The sequence below is a fragment of the Entelurus aequoreus genome, linkage group LG28, assembly GCF_033978785.1.
Source record: "Entelurus aequoreus isolate RoL-2023_Sb linkage group LG28, RoL_Eaeq_v1.1, whole genome shotgun sequence".
Classification (NCBI taxonomy): domain Eukaryota; kingdom Metazoa; phylum Chordata; class Actinopteri; order Syngnathiformes; family Syngnathidae; genus Entelurus; species Entelurus aequoreus.
The window spans coordinates 18,650,372-18,667,932 of record NC_084758.1 but is presented as its reverse complement, the minus strand read 5'-3'; the positions used below and the strand labels follow the sequence as shown (position 1 = coordinate 18,667,932).

The 17,561-nt window shown below is 35.6% G+C and overlaps 1 protein-coding gene across 2 annotated transcripts in view; it reads right to left on the bottom strand.

The window, feature by feature from the left end:
- rab28 (RAB28, member RAS oncogene family) overlaps window positions 1–7,505 on the bottom strand; it is a 100,991-nt gene extending 93,486 nt beyond the window's left edge. Inside the window, exon 1 of one of the 2 annotated variants that reach the window (XM_062040079.1) lies at window positions 7,177–7,505. In XM_062040079.1, coding sequence (XP_061896063.1) covers window positions 7,177–7,251 — 75 coding nt within the window. In that variant the 5' untranslated portion in view covers window positions 7,252–7,505. The remainder of the gene's footprint in view (window positions 1–7,176) is intronic. The other variant, XM_062040080.1, reaches the window with a different exon arrangement.
- Between the last annotated feature and the right edge of the window lie 10,056 nt (window positions 7,506–17,561).

Sequence of the window (17,561 nt, the reverse complement as noted above, 5' to 3'; positions counted from 1 at the left end):
CTCTAAAAAAAAAAAAGGGAGAGAGAGAGCCTCTCGAGTTACGACTGCTGTTTGTACATTGTTGTTACATCCATGAATGATGTCGTTCACCACAACACAAGCAGATGACATGTGTTGTGGGTGTATGCATTGATCCGGCTCGCTCTAGCGCCGTAGTTTAGTCGCCGTTTCAAGTGAGCGTCTCCACTTTGTTTAGTTCAGAACGGGGCGGTTGAGCGGTACCGGACACACTATTTTCCCCAACAAATGTTCCTTCTCCTCACAATGACAACATTTCACTCACGTTTATGTCAATTTCCCTGATATTATTCTGCGTTTAACAGCGGATTCTGTTTTATTGGCCAATTGTCTGACTCCGTCCGCAGTTACGTGAACACGGAAATCATATGCCTTACTTCTTTTATTGCGTTTAGTGGTTAATAATTATGCATACTAGCGCTTTGTCAAATAAAAAATAGCAACCATGGTGACTTCTAGTAGACGCGCTCTTTTTTTATTAATTCGCTCCTCACCCGTTTTACCATTACAAGCTACAGAATTTGCATGCACATTGCGCGGCCCATTAACATTTTTTTTTAAATATTTTTATATTTTTATGATTGTGAAAAGCCACAATCAGAATCAAAATCCGAGTAATCGTCCAGCCCTATAGCAGGCACTGTTGGATAAATTTACCGCGAGGGGCTGTCTAAAGAAATACTTCATGGTAAACACTAAGGTGACTGCAAAGTCAACCTTTTTAACTTCATCCTGTGCCATCGCTCCAGTAAATGAGTTGTTTTAGTCTTTATGAGTCCATGGAAACTTCACTTTTATCTCCCGCTGGATCGACATCGTTCAAGGATGGAGACAGGCTAGCTGTTAGCTTCAAGCTAACCAGCACCCGACCAGACTCCTCCACCCCAAAAACATACTTTGCAGGTCAACAAAGTTTTGAAGTGTTAATGTGCGAGGAGTGTTCAAAAGGAGTATTTTGGAGAAGTGGCTGACAAGTTAGTAAGTGTCGCTCGCATCGCTGACAATGATGTCATCACCGTCATGGTTTACTGAAGTAGAGATGCTGACTGTGCGTTATGATAAACGCTCTGCTTTTTATCCATAGACTTATCAGATTTAATTTTTTATTATCTATAGCAGGGGTGTCAAAAGTGTGGCCCAGAGGCCATTTGCGGCCCGCAGCTAATGTTTTAAAGGCCCACGGCACATTCTAAAAATACTATTAAAATAAACAAAAACATAACAAAAGGTAGAATAAAAAAGCTTACAGGTGAAATGTAATTTAGGAAAAGTTGCAATGTTGACTAATAAAACAAAGCTGGTTTTTTTTCTTTAAAACTGTCATTGCTCAAAACATAATATTGAATCCAAATCAATGTTTTTATGAATGATTGACCTATCCAAGGCTCTGATTACTTCACATCAAATATTCCACTTTGAAAAATATTTTTTGTGGAAGATTTTGCATATTTTTTGTGTTTGCCATAAGAAAAACATAGTTTTCTTTGACAACAAGGGCAGAAAAAAAACAAAACTTAGAATTGAGGGATAGATCTGAAGTTGATGTAGACTCTAGAGATTTAAGCGTTAAATAAATAATGTATGTATGCCCTGGCACACCATTATCATCATTTCATGACTGAAGCAAAAAACATTTTACACTTTTATACTGAAATAAATACTCTTGCAACTTATTGACTACAAATATAGAAAAAACCACTGGCAGTGGTAAAGTTTAGATCCATGAAGGAAAGAAGAAAGTGAATGAATGTTTATAACTGAATAAATTTATATATGCATAAAAGCTTGTTTTCTTTTGTATTGTTTTTTTTATGAATTAAGTAAGGTTAATACAACCTTTTTCCAAAACACAATATAGAATGTGAGATATAACAGGATAATGCATACATTTATCATTTCTTTTCAAAACGCTTACAAAAAAGTGGGACCCCAAAAATTTACTGTGGGACCCCATGTGTATGACTTGATGGGGTCCCTGGGATTTTGGCCAAAAATAAAATCCAAACTTTTTTCCCCTGAAAACCTGATCTCCGATTAGGATTTTAATGTTTTGGTAAAAACTTAGACAACAAAAAAGACAACAAGGGGGGCCGGGAGTTACTGACCTCATCATGTTATATTTTTAATTAAATGTGTATTTAAAGACAAATCTTTGCAGGTTTTTGATTTACTTTTCTTGTGGTCTTACACGGATGGTACTTGTAAGAAACTTACTTTATTTGTCGCCATGACTGCAGACAGCAGATGAACTTTAGCCGCGAGCTAGCTAGCCAATCCAATCCAATCCACTTTATTTATATAGCACATTTACACAACAAGAATGTTTCCAAAGTGCTGCACAGCCATGTTAAAAACAATATTAAAAACAATATTAAAAACAATATTATGCTACACCAATGACTAAATAAAAACAAAAAATAAATGAGTAGAAAACCAATATAAAAACAATATAAAAAATAAATATGATTAAAAACGATTTTAAAGGGTAAAACCAATTAAAACAGTAAAATAGACATCAAAATTTATTTTAAAAAAACACAGAGGACAACAGAGGACAGAAGATCACACAACTCACGTAGTGTTAAAAGCCAAAGAATAAAAGTGGGTCTTAAAGCAGTGTTATTCAACCTTTTTTGAGCCAAGGCACATTTTTTGCGTTGAAAAAATCCGGAGGCACACCACCAGCAGAAATCATTAAAAAACTAAACTCAGTTGATAGTAAAAAGTCATTGTCGCAATTGTTGGACATGACTTTAAACCATAACCAAGCATGCATCACTTTAGCTCTTGTCTCAAAGTAGGTGTACTGTCACGACCTGTCACATCACACCGTGACTTATTTTTAGTTTTTTGCTGTTTTCCTGTGTGTAGTGTTTTAGTTCTTGTCTTGCGCTCCTATTTTGGTGGCTTTTTCTCTTTATTTGGTATTTTCCTGTAGCAGTTTCATGTCTTCCTTTGAGCGATATTTCCCGCATCTATTTAGCAATCAAGTGTTTTTATCCTTCTCTGTGGGTACATTGTTGATTGTCATGTCATGTTCGGATGTACATTGTGGACGCCGTCTTTGTTCCACAGTAAGTCTTTGCTGTCGTCCAGCATTCTGTTTTTGTTTACTTTATAGCCAGTTCAGTTTTAGTTTCGTTCTGCATAGCCATCCCTAAGCTTCAATGCCTATTCTTAGGGGCACTCACCTTTTGTTTATTTTTGGTTTAAGCATTAGACACTTTTTAACCTGCACGCTGCCTCCCGCTGTTTCCGACATCTACAAAGCAATTAGCTACCTGCTGCCACCTACTGATATGGAAGAGTATTACACGGTTACTCTAGACAGCACCGACACTCAACAGCAACACATAATTTGCAGACTATAATTACTGGTTTGCAAAAAATATTTTTAACCCAAATAGGTGAAATTAGATAATCTCCCACGGCACACCAGACTGTATTTCAGGGCACACTAGTGTGCCGCGGCACAGTGGTTGAAAAACACTGTCTTAAAGCACCTCTTCCTGAGGGCGTTCCAGTGTTATAAATACACCTTTATCGTTAGTTTTTAAGCCAAAATGTGTCCGTTCTCCCTTTTCTGTCCACACACACTGTCTGCTTGTAAGTACTCTGTGATTGTGTGCTGCCGAACATGCTCCTCTGCTCGTAAACCAGCAATGACACAACGTGATGACGACGGAGTAGTGGGGGAGTGGAGTACCGGTACTTTGTAGAGGCGGTATAGTACTGAATATGATTCATTAGTATCGCGGTACTATACTAATACCGGTATACCACCGTACAACCCTACTACAAAGGATCTCAAAAGAGTGAAGGGAGACTTCTCCTACCTACTCAGGGGCCTAGTGGTTAGAGTGTCCGCCCTGAGATCGGTGGTTTGTGAGTTCAAACCCCGGCCGAGTCATACCAAAGACTATAAAAATGGGACCCATTACCTCCCTGCTTGGCACTCAGCATCAAGGGTTGGAATTGGGGGTTAAATCACCAAAAATGATTCCCGGCCGCGGCCACCGCTGCTGCTCACTGCTCCCCTCACCTCTCAGGGGGTGAACAAGGGGATGGGTCAAATGCAGAGGACACATTTCACCACACCTAGTGTGTGTGTGTGTGACAATCATTGGTACTTTAACTTAACTGTTTGGAAATGTGGCCACTAGAACAATTTTTAGTTCAATAACCCTGGTCTAAGTCAACAGCAATTATTTGTCTACTTGCTATAATAGATTCTAATGTTCAGGGTCTAGGGGTGTAACGGTACGTGTATTTGTATTGAACCGTTTCGGTTCGGTTCGGAGGTGTACCGAACGAGTTTCCACACGAACACGCCTAAGCTAAAGTCTTAACAAGCTACTCCGCTTCATTCTGCCTGTCTCTGTCAGTACTCTACACAGCACCCAGCATTGTCCCACCCACACAACCATCTGATTGGTTACAAACAGAGCGCTAACAGCCAATCAGCAGTGCGTATTCAGAGCGGTAACAGCCAATCAGCAGTGCGTATTCAGAGCGCATGGAGTCAGTGCTCCAGCGTAGTCATGAGCAGATAGTTGTTTAGCAGGTAAGCATCAGGCAGCGGACTCTCCCCAAAATATAATAAACACCTCCCAGTCAACTACTAGTAACATCACTATGAGCCCGTTGATGTTCTAGAAACGTAAACGGCAGCTCAGCTCGCTCGCAGTCCTGGCTTGAGGTGAAGGCTAATTAGCTTGTGTGTGTGCATGTGTGTGTGCATGTGTGTGTGCATGTGTGTGTGTGTTACGGACAGCAAAGCCCTGTCTGTCTGTTATTTCACTTTACCTTTTTCTGTGTTGATTGAGCTGTGTTGAAGCAGCAAAAAAGGACATTATGTTAAATGAAGAGTTTCTGTCTCTGATAGTTGATATAATAATGTAACTGCATCATTAAGCCTACATGAACTCGATGGTGTTCAGGGATGAATAGTCTCTCCTATTGCTATTGTACTATTTTTTCAGCTACAGTTACATTAATCATTAGTAATGGAGCAGCCTAGTTTTGAATGGCAGGGTCCCTGCTATCATATGTTGATAAAAATACTGTATAATATTTACATAACAAAAATCAACTACAGGCTTCCCAAATGCTGTAATAAAGTAAGCATGATGAGTTGACTTGAAACTGTTTAATGTTGCACTTTTTATATGTAAAATAAAAGTTTTGTCATTTTATTTTATCTGAACAACTTTTTTTGATTGATTGAAACTTTTAGTAGTAGATTGCAAAGTGAAGTGCATATTCCGTACAATTGACCACTAAATGGTAACACCCGAATAAGTTTTTCAACTTGTTTAAGTCGGGGTCCACTTAAATTGATTCATGATACAGATATATACTATCAAATATATACTAACATCATAAAACAGTCATCACACAAGATAATTATCAGAGTATATACATTGAATTATTTACGGTACAAAATGGATGGATGGACAATCCGGGGTGTGGGATGGGATATGGAGGGGGGGGGGTAGGTTTGGTTGGTATCAACACTTCAGTCATCAACAATCAGCATCAACAATTGCATCATCAGAGAAATGGGCATTGAAACAGTGTAGGACTGACTTGGTAGGATATGTACAGCAAGTAGTGGACATAAAGAGAGAGAGATCAGAAAGCATAAGAAAAATGTCTACATTTGATTATTTACATTTGATTATTTACAATCCGAAGAGGTATTATGTGGAAAGGAGGGTGTTAGTTTAGGGTTGTAGTTGCCTGGAGGTGTTCTTTTAGTGCGGTTTTGAAGGAGGATAGAGATGCCCTTTCTTTTACACCTGTTGGGAGTGCATTCCACATTGATGTGGCATAGAAAGAGAATGAGTTAAGACCTGTGTTAGTTCGGAATCTGGGTTCAACGTGGTTAGTGGAGCTCCCTCTGGTGTTGTAGTTATGGCGGTCATTTACATTAAGGAAGTAGTTTGACATGTACTTCGGTATCAGGGAGGTGTAGCAAATTTTATAGACTAGGCTCAGTGCAAGTTGAGGCAGTTTAATGTTGATTAACGTGGGCAGACTTATTATAGTGTTCCCAATGTTAAAAGGATAAAGCCATTGTTTACAAATTTGGTAAATAAATGACCCAAAAATTGATATTTTGTTGTTTTCTTACTGTACCGAAAATGAACCGAACCGTGACCTCTAAACCGAGGTACGTACCAAACCGAAATTTTTGTGTACCGTTACACCCCTATCAGGGTCAAAATATTACCTTTAATACAGTGAAAAACCACAATAAAAGTACACCTCCAGGCAACTTCAACCCTAAACTAACACCCTCCCCGGATTGTTAATAATCAAATGTAAATAATCAAATGTAGATACTTTTCTTATGCTTTCTGATCTCTCTCTCTCTATGTCCACTACTTGCTGTACATATCCTACCAAGTCAGTCTTACACTGTTGCAATGTCCATTTCTCTGTTCTCAATTGTTGATGACTGAAGTGATGACCCGGATGTAAATAATGTCAATAATTCAATGTATTGTATATACCCTGATGATTATCTTGTGTGATGACTGTATTATGATGATAGTATATATCTGTATCATGAATCAATTTAAGTGGACCCCGACTTAAACAAGTTGAAAAACGTATTCTGGTGTTACCATTTAGTGGTCAATTGTACGTAATATGTACATCACTGTGCAACCTACTAATAAAAGTCTCAATCAATCAATCAAACAATCATGCACTCCATCACCACTGCAAACTACAGCCACACAAATGACTCCATCCATCCATTTTTCTACCGCTTGTCCCTTTTGACTCCTCGTACATTATTACCAAACCTTTAAATCAACACACAATAAGCCTCACTAATTTTCACTTGTCAGATGATAATCACGTGACTCCGACGTGAAGCGTTTACTTGCCGTCTGTAAACGACAGCATCGTCACTTCTCGAGGCTGGTTAGCTCCTGGCTAATTTAGCATCGTCCGTCGCCATGGTGACGCGAAGGCTCGCTACAGCTTCAGAAACAGCAGCGCAAGGAGCTAAATACAAAGTGGAATGTTTAAAGGAGACTATGGCTGTGTTATGTTGGTATGTGGAGACTTTTACAGGTGACGTGCAGCGTTATTAAGTGTGGGAATTGGAAGCTTCGTGTTTGTGTGTGCGTGCTACATTTTTACCTTTCCGCAAGCGCCGTCGCCGATGACTACAATCTTCAGTTGTCGGTCCTGGCTCTCCTCCTCCGAGTCCGACATGACACCGCTGCGTGTGTCTGCCCCAGAGCCCTTCTCTCCGAGCGAAAAGCGGAGGATTAATACCAAGCTAGCCGGCTAATAATCACAGATGGATTAGCAGAGCGTCGAGTAAGCAACCCGGCGCCATTTTGAATGTACCAACTCCACCCATGTGTTGTTCTGTCCGCCAAACACTAACGCCGTCTTTTACAATGTTACGTGTCGTAACCGGGAAATAATATAATAATAAAACACACATAAGAGCCTTGATGAGGACAGGCGTGTCTCTAAATATCGTCACAACCGCACGGAAGCACTCGATAAGCAGACTCACAATCGGCCAAATGGTTGCGTCCGTTGTGACGCGTGCCTCGTTGGCATGGCAACGAGGTCAACCCGGAAGCGCGAGCAGAACGCAATGAATCAAGGTTACTAAAATAAAAATATATATATTTACCCCATTTTGTGATGTTTTTGTTTATCCGTCACACAAAACTAATTATTTAACTAACAAACTATTTTTCAACTTACTTTGTGTGTCACTGCAAAATTAGAATGGAGTGAAATTACAGCTAAAATTCCACATGTATCCACCCATCTATTTTTTACTGCTTGTCCCTTTCGGGTTCACGGGGGTCCCAGCTGCACTCGGGCGGAAGGCGGTGTACACCTTGGACAAGTCGCCACCTCGTCACAATCACAGAAATGCTTTTACTCAAGCCCAACGAATCGCAACTAAAAAACAATTTCCTTCAAAACAGAAAATTATTTTAAAGTAAAAAATAAAAAAAATTCTGCAAATTAAAGAAAACGATCCTCAAGTATAAATAAAATGTTCTTCAATTAATAACACGGTTAGCATGTAGAAAAGAAAAAAAAATCTTCAAGTAAAAGAACGATTCGCAAGTTAAAAAAAACAAAAAACATTTCCTTCAATTAAAAAAAACGCAAGTAAAAACACAATGTGCTGCAGGTAAAAAATTATTTGCAAAAAAAAAACACATTTATGCAAATAAAACATGTATTTACAAGTATTAAAAAATGTTTTTGCAATTAAAAAAACGATTTACAAGTATAAAAAAAAATGTCCAATTAAAAAAACGATTACAAATTTTTTTTTTTATTCAAAAAATTCTGCTAATTAAAAAAACGATTCTCATGTATAAAAACAATTTTCTTCAATTTATAAAACGGTTCGCGTGTAGAAAACAACTATTTTCTGCACGCAAAAGAACAATTTGCAAGTTAAAAAAAAAAAAGATTCGCAAGTAAAAACACAATGTTCTGCAGGTTAAAAAAAATTATTCGCAAATTTGAAACAACAATTTTCTTTAATAAAAAAAAGTTTCACAAGTTAAAAAAAATATATATCTGCAAATAAAACATGTATTTGCAAGTATAAAACATGTATCTTCTATTTAAAAAAAACATTTGTAAGTATAAAAACAATTTTCTTCAATTAAAAAAACGATTACCAATTAAAGCATTTTTTTTATTATTATGCAAATTAAAAAAACAATTCTCAAGTATAAAAACAATTTTCTTCAATTAATAAAACAGTTCGCATGTAGAAAAAAAAAATTCTGCAAGTAAAAGAGCGTTTTGTAAGTAAAAAACAAACATTTTCTTCATTTCAAAAAACAATTATTCGCGAGTAAAAACACAATGTTCTGCAGGTAAAAAAAATTATTCGCAAATTTAAGAAAAACAATTTTCTTTAATAAAAAAGTTTTAAAAGTTTTAAAAAAGCACATTTGTCCAAATAAACATGTATTTGCAAGTATAAAAAAAAATGTATTCAATTAAAACAACGCTTTGCAAGTATAAAAACAATTTTCTTCAATTAAAAAAACGATTCCCAAGAAAAAATACTAATAAAAACATTTTCTGCAAAAAAAAAAAAAATTCAATTAAAAAACTATTTTTTTATTAAAAAAACAATTCACAAGTAAAAAAAAAATATTGATAAACCTAAAACAAAGAATCTTTTTATCAACATTGTCTTTAGTTTGTAACAGAAACGATTTAAAGTGCGTCAATTTGCCTGAAAAAAAAAAATCGATTTGAGGCATTTGATTCAGAAAAATACAATTAAATAAAGTCAATAATTAATTATCAACTCTAATTGATCAGCAACATTAACGCACGAGTCCAATATACATAACAAAAAGGAATAAAACAATTTGTGCTATTTTTTATTTATTTTTTAATCAAAATGAGGAAGTCAGCATTTTTGATACTGTTTGTCCTCTTTTAAACCACAGGTGGGCTGCAGCCTATCCTCAACATCCACTAATCTAATCAAGTCACGGTTCACTGGGCCACAAACAATAAAATATAGCATTTTGCGTGCATAAAGTGTGTGGAAAATGTACTAAAATAACAATGAAGGTGCTGCGGTGATGCAATGTGACCACAGAAGGAGGCAATACTCTCTAGTACACTCATTTTATCTTCCTTTACACAAAAAAAACCATCTAAAACAGCTCCTGGCATATTTTATAATGTATACTCTTCAGGCAATATGTTTGGCTACCTAAAATAAATATGGCTTATTATTATATATGCTTATTTGACCATCAATAGCGATAGCTTGGACGTTGACTGCAACAGGTCACAAAACTGTTCCACAGCTGCTCAGCAAGTATGCAGGTGTACCTAATGTAGTGTCCTATGTCTCTTTACCACACTTTTATTCACGGAATGTCTACCTGACGCAGGTGCAAAGCAGCGTTCTTACGATGAGGGTACTATTCTATGATTGACAGCTTCCCCTGTTGGCCTTGCAGGAAGTTGGCTTTTTGTATTCCGTCAGTTTCCATCAATCCATCTACTTTAACTTTTACTTAACTTTAACTTCTTCCGCTTTTTCGATGTCGGGTCGCGGGGGCAGCAGCCTAAGCAGAGAAGCCCAGACGTCACTCTCCCCAGCCACTTCGTTCAGCTCCTCCCGGTCTTCCCAACGTGTCCTGGGTCTTCCCCGTGGCTTCCTACTGGTTGGACGTGTCCTAAACACCTCCTTAGGGAGGCGTTCGGGTGGCAACCTGACCAGATGCCCAAACCACCTCATCTGGCTCGACGATTTAAGGATGGGAATTCTCAACTGTCAAAAGATCTTCTTATTCATTAGACGATTTGAGGATGTGGATTCTCACCTGTCAAAAGATCTTATTTATTAGACAATTTGAGGATGTGGATTCTCAACTATCAAAAGATCTTCTTATTCATTAGATGATTTAAGGATGTGGATTCTCAACTATCAAAAGATCTTCTTATTCATTAGATGATTTAAGGATGTGGATTCTCACCTATCAAAAGATCTTATTTATTAGACGATTTAAGGATGTGGATTCTCGCCTTTTAAAAGATCTTATTTATTAGACGATTTGAGCATGTGGATTCTCCACTGTCAAAAGATCTTCTTAATCATTAGACGATTTGAGGATGGATTCTCACCTGTCAAAAGATTTTATGTATTAGACGATTTGAAGATGTGGATTCTCACCTGTCAAAAGATGTTATTTATTAGACTATTTTAGGATGTGGATTCTCGCCTGTCAAAAGATCTTATTCATTAGACGATTTGAGGATGTGGATTCTCAACCTTCAAAAGATCTTATTTATTAGTCGATTTGTGGATGTGGATTCTTAACTGTCAAAAGATCTTATTATTGATTAGACTATTTGAGGATGTGGATTCTCACCTGTCAAAAGATCTTATTTATTAGACGATTTAAGGATGTGGATTCTCAACCTTCAAAAGATCTTATTTATTAGTCGATTTGTGGATGTGGATTCTTAACTGTCAAAAGTTCTTATTTATTAGACGATTTTAAGGATGCGGATTCTCAACTATCAAAAGATCTTCTTATTCATTAGATGATTTAAGGATGTGGATTCTCACCTATCAAAAGATCTTATTTATTAGATGATTTAAGGATGTGGATTCTCGCCTTTTAAAAGATCTTATTTATTAGACGATTTGAGCATGGGGATTTTCCACTGTCAAAAGATTTTATTCATTAGACGATTTGAGGATGGATTCTCACCTGTCAAAAGATTTTATGTATTAGACGATTTGAAGATGTGGATTCTCAACTGTCAAAAGATGTTATTTATTAGACTATTTGAGGATGTGGATTCTCACCTATCAAAAGATCTTATTTTATTAGACGATTTAAGGATGTGGATTCTCAACCTTCAAAAGATCTTATTTATTAGTCGATTTGTGGATGTGGATTCTTAACGGTCAAAAGATCTTGTTTATTAGTCGATTTAAGGATGTGGATTCTCGCCTGTCAAAAGATCTTCTTATTGATTAGACTATTTGAGGATGTGGATTCTCACCTGTCAAAAGATCTTATTTATTAGACGATTTAAGGATGTGGATTCTCAACCTTCAAAAGATCTTATTTATTAGTCGATTTGTGGATTTGGATTCTTAACTGTCAAAAGATCTTGTTTATTAGACGATTTTAAGGATGCGGATTCTCACCTATCAAAAGATCTTATTTATTAGACGATTTAAGGATGTGGATTCTCGCCTTTTAAAAGATCTTATTTATTAGACGATTTGAGCATGTGGATTCTCCACTGTCAAAAGATCTTCTTATTCATTAGACGATTTGAGGATGGATTCTCACCTGTCAAAAGATTTTATGTATTAGACGATTTGAAGATGTGGATTCTCACCTGTCAAAAGATGTTATTTATTAGACTATTTGAGGATGTGGATTCTCGCCTGTCAAAAGATCTTATTCATTAGACGATTTAAGGATGTGGATTCTCAACCTTCAAAAGATCTTATTTATTAGTCGATTTGTGGATGTGGATTCTTAACTGTCAAAAGATCTTATTTATTAGTCGATTTGAGGATGTGGATTCTCGCCTGTCAAAAGATCTTCTTATTGATTAGACTATTTGAGGATGTGGATTCTCACCTGTCAAAAGATCTTATTTATTAGACGATTTGTGGATGTGGATTCTTAACTGTCAAAGATCTTATTTATTAGTCGATTTGAGGATGTGGATTCTCGCCTGTCAAAAGATCTTCTTATTGATTAGACTATTTGAGGATGTGGATTCTCACCTGTCAAAAGATCTTATTTATTAGACGATTTTAAGGATGCGGATTCTCAACTATCAAAAGATCTTCTTATTCATTAAATGATTTAAGGATGTGGATTCTCACCTGTCAAAAGATCTTATTTATTAGACGATTTAAGGATGTGGATTCTCGCCTTTTAAAAGATCTTATTTATTAGACGATTTGAGCATGTGGATTCTCCACTGTCAAAAGATCTTCTTATTCATTAGACGATTTGAGGATGGATTCTCACCTGTCAAAAGATTTTATGTATTAGACGATTTGAAGATGTGGATTCTCACCTGTCAAAAGATGTTATTTATTAGACTATTTGAGGATGTGGATTCTCGCCTGTCAAAAGATCTTATTCATTAGACGATTTAAGGATGTGGATTCTCAACCTTCAAAAGATCTTATTTATTAGTCGATTTGTGGATGTGGATTCTTAACTGTCAAAAGATCTTATTTATTAGTCGATTTGAGGATGTGGATTCTCGCCTGTCAAAAGATCTTCTTATTGATTAGACTATTTGAGGATGTGGATTCTCACCTGTCAAAAGATCTTATTTATTAGACGATTTGTGGATGTGGATTCTTAACTGTCAAAGATCTTATTTATTAGTCGATTTGAGGATGTGGATTCTCGCCTGTCAAAAGATCTTCTTATTGATTAGACTATTTGAGGATGTGGATTCTCACCTGTCAAAAGATCTTATTTATTAGACGATTTTAAGGATGCGGATTCTCAACTATCAAAAGATCTTCTTATTCATTAAATGATTTAAGGATGTGGATTCTCACCTGTCAAAAGATCTTATTTATTAGACGATTTAAGGATGTGGATTCTCAACCTCCAAAAGATCTTATTTATTAGTCGATTTGTGGATGTGGATTCTTAACTGTCAAAAGATCTTGTTTATTAGTCGATTTGAGGATGTGGATTCTCGCCTGTCAAAAGATCTTCTTATTGATTAGACTATTTGAGGATGTGGATTCTCACCTGTCAAAAGATCTTATTTATTAGACGATTTTAAGGATGCGGATTCTCAACTATCAAAAGATCTTCTTATTCATTAGATGATTTAAGGATGTGGATTCTCACCTATCAAAAAATCTTATTTATTAGACGATTTAAGGATGTGGATTCTCGCCTTTTAAAAGATCTTATTTATTAGACGATTTGAGCATGGGGATTCTCCACTGTCAAAAGATCTTATTCATTAGACGATTTGAGGATGGATTCTCACCTGTCAAAAGATTTTATGTATTAGACGATTTGAAGATGTGGATTCTCAACTGTCAAAAGATGTTATTTATTAGACTATTTGAGGATGTGGATTCTCACCTATCAAAAGATCTTATTTTATTAGACGATTTAAGGATGTGGATTCTCAACCTTCAAAAGATCTTATTTATTAGTCGATTTGTGGATGTGGATTCTTAACGGTCAAAAGATCTTGTTTATTAGTCGATTTAAGGATGTGGATTCTCGCCTGTCAAAAGATCTTCTTATTGATTAGACTATTTGAGGATGTGGATTCTCACCTGTCAAAAGATCTTATTTATTAGACGATTTAAGGATGTGGATTCTCAACCTTCAAAAGATCTTATTTATTAGTCGATTTGTGGATTTGGATTCTTAACTGTCAAAAGATCTTGTTTATTAGACGATTTTAAGGATGCGGATTCTCACCTATCAAAAGATCTTATTTATTAGACGATTTAAGGATGTGGATTCTCGCCTTTTAAAAGATCTTATTTATTAGACGATTTGAGCATGTGGATTCTCCACTGTCAAAAGATCTTCTTATTCATTAGACGATTTGAGGATGGATTCTCACCTGTCAAAAGATTTTATGTATTAGACGATTTGAAGATGTGGATTCTCACCTGTCAAAAGATGTTATTTATTAGACTATTTGAGGATGTGGATTCTCGCCTGTCAAAAGATCTTATTCATTAGACGATTTAAGGATGTGGATTCTCAACCTTCAAAAGATCTTATTTATTAGTCGATTTGTGGATGTGGATTCTCGCCTGTCAAAAGATCTTCTTATTGATTAGACTATTTGAGGATGTGGATTCTCACCTGTCAAAAGATCTTATTTATTAGACGATTTTAAGGATGCGGATTCTCAACTATCAAAAGATCTTCTTATTCATTAAATGATTTAAGGATGTGGATTCTCACCTGTCAAAAGATCTTATTTATTAGACGATTTAAGGATGTGGATTCTCAACCTCCAAAAGATCTTATTTATTAGTCGATTTGTGGATGTGGATTCTTAACTGTCAAAAGATCTTGTTTATTAGTCGATTTGAGGATGTGGATTCTCGCCTGTCAAAAGATCTTCTTATTGATTAGACTATTTGAGGATGTGGATTCTCACCTGTCAAAAGATCTTATTTATTAGACGATTTTAAGGATGCGGATTCTCAACTATCAAAAGATCTTCTTATTCATTAGATGATTTAAGGATGTGGATTCTCACCTATCAAAAAATCTTATTTATTAGACGATTTAAGGATGTGGATTCTCGCCTTTTAAAAGATCTTATTTATTAGACGATTTGAGCATGGGGATTCTCCACTGTCAAAAGATCTTATTCATTAGACGATTTGAGGATGGATTCTCACCTGTCAAAAGATTTTATGTATTAGACGATTTGAAGATGTGGATTCTCAACTGTCAAAAGATGTTATTTATTAGACTCTTTGAGGATGTGGATTCTCACCTATCAAAAGATCTTATTTATTAGACGATTTAAGGATGTGGATTCTCAACCTTCAAAAGATCTTATATATTAGTCGATTTGTGGATGTGGATTCTTAACGGTCAAAAGATCTTGTTTATTAGTCGATTCGAGGATGTGGATTCTCGCCTGTCAAAAGATCTTCTTATTGATTAGACTATTTGAGGATGTGGATTCTCACCTGTCAAAAGATCTTATTTATTAGACGATTTAAGGATGTGGATTCTCAACCTTCAAAAGATCTTATTCATTAGATGATTTAAGGATGTGGATTCTCACCTATCAAAAGATCTTATTTATTAGACGATTTTAAGGATGTGGCTTCTCAACTATCAAAAGATCTTCTTATTCATTAGATGATTTAAGGATGTGGATTCTCACCTATCAAAAGATCTTATTTATTAGACGATTTAAGGATGTGGATTCTTGCCTTTTAAAAGATCTTATTTATTAGACGATTTGAGCATGTGGATTCTCCACTGTCAAAAGATCTTATTTATTAGTCGATTTGAGGATGTGGATTCTCGCCTGTCAAAAGATCTTCTTATTGATTAGACTATTTGAGGATGTGGATTCTCACCTGTCAAAAGATCTTATTTATTAGACGATTTAAGGATGTGGATTCTCAACCTTCAAAAGATCTTATTTATTAGTCGATTTGTGGATGTGGATTCTTAACTGTCAAAAGATCTTATTTATTAGTCGATTTGAGGATGTGGATTCTCGCCTGTCAAAAGATCTTCTTATTGATTAGACTATTTGAGGATGGGGATTCTCACCTGTCAAAAGATCTTATTTATTAGACGATTTAAGGATGTGGATTCTCAACCTTCAAAAGATCTTATTTATTAGTCGATTTGTGGATGTGGATTCTTAACTGTCAAAAGATCTTATTTATTAGTCGATTTGAGGATGTGGATTCTCACCTGTGGAAAGATCTTATTTATTAGACGATTTAAGGATGTGGATTCTCACCTGTCAAAAGATCTTCTTATTCATTAGACGATTTGTGGATGTGGATTCTCACCTGTCAAAAGATCTTATTTATTTGACGATTTGTGGATGTGGGTTCTCAACTGTCAAAAGATCTTATTTATTAGTCGATTTGAGGATGTGGATTCTTGCCTGTCAAAATATCTTCTTATTCATTAGACGATTTAAGGATGTGGATTCTCAACTGTCAAAATATCTTCTTATTCATTAGATGATTTGAGGATGTGGATTCTCACCTGTCAAAAGATCTTCTTATTCTTTAGACAATTTGAGGTTATGGATCCTCACCTATCAAAAGATCTTATTCATTAGACGATTTAAGGATGTGGATTCTCAACTGTCAAAATATCTTATTTATTAGACAATTTGAGGATGTGGATTCTCAACTGTCAAAAGATCTTATTCATTCGAAGATTTGAGGATGTGGATTCTCACCTATTCAAAGATCTTATTCATTAGACTATTTGATCATGTAATTTCTCACCTATCAAAAGATCTTCTTATTCAATAGCGATTTGAGAATGTGGTTTCTCACCTGTCAAAAGATGTTATTTATTAGACAATTTGAGGATGTGGATTCTCAACTGTCAAAAGATCTTATTCATTCGAAGATTTGAGGATGTGGATTCTCGCCTATCAAAAGATTTTCTTATTCATTAGACGATTTGGATTCTCGCCTGTCAAAAGATCTTATTGATTAGACTATTTGAGGATGTGGATTCTCACCTATCAAAAGATGGTATTCATTAGACGATTTGAGGATGTGGATTCTCACCTGTCAAAAAATCTTATTTATTAGACGATTTAAGGATGTGAATTCTCAACTGTCAAAAAAAATTATTTATTAGACGATTTGTGGATGTTGATTCTCAACTGTCAAAAGGTCATCTTATTTATATGACGATTTGAGGATGTGGATTCTTCTTATTGATGTATGGTTTGTTGGATTAAAGCCACAGAATCCAAGAACACACATCAACATTATCTTTCAGGACGCAAATTCGTGGTAGATTTTAAAGAACTTTTTTTTTTTAGTGCATTTATTTGATGTAGTCGAACCCAACATTGACATTTTCATGTTGGGGCATCAGGTTCTAAAAATAGAAACTAAATAAAGTACAAAGTATGAGTGTTGACATGATGACTACAATTCAAATGAAATATGGAAATGTAAATTGTGTGCGTGAAGATTGTGTAACATGCATAGTTGTCTATTAGAAATAAAACGATTGCTGGATGAAAACCTGGACTTATGAATACCTCATTATTAATGAAGTCTTTCATTTTTATTTGAAATTGGATCACAATGACAGAAGTTATTTTTTTATCAATGTATTTAAAAAAAACAAAAATCATTATTTCACTCTTTTACATTAATTTAGAGCAGGTTGCTTTAATAAATGGGCAGCACGGTGGCAGAGGGGTTAGTGCGTCTGCCTCACAATACGAAGGTCCTGAGTAGTCCTGAGATCAATCCCGGCCTCGGGATCTTTCTGTGT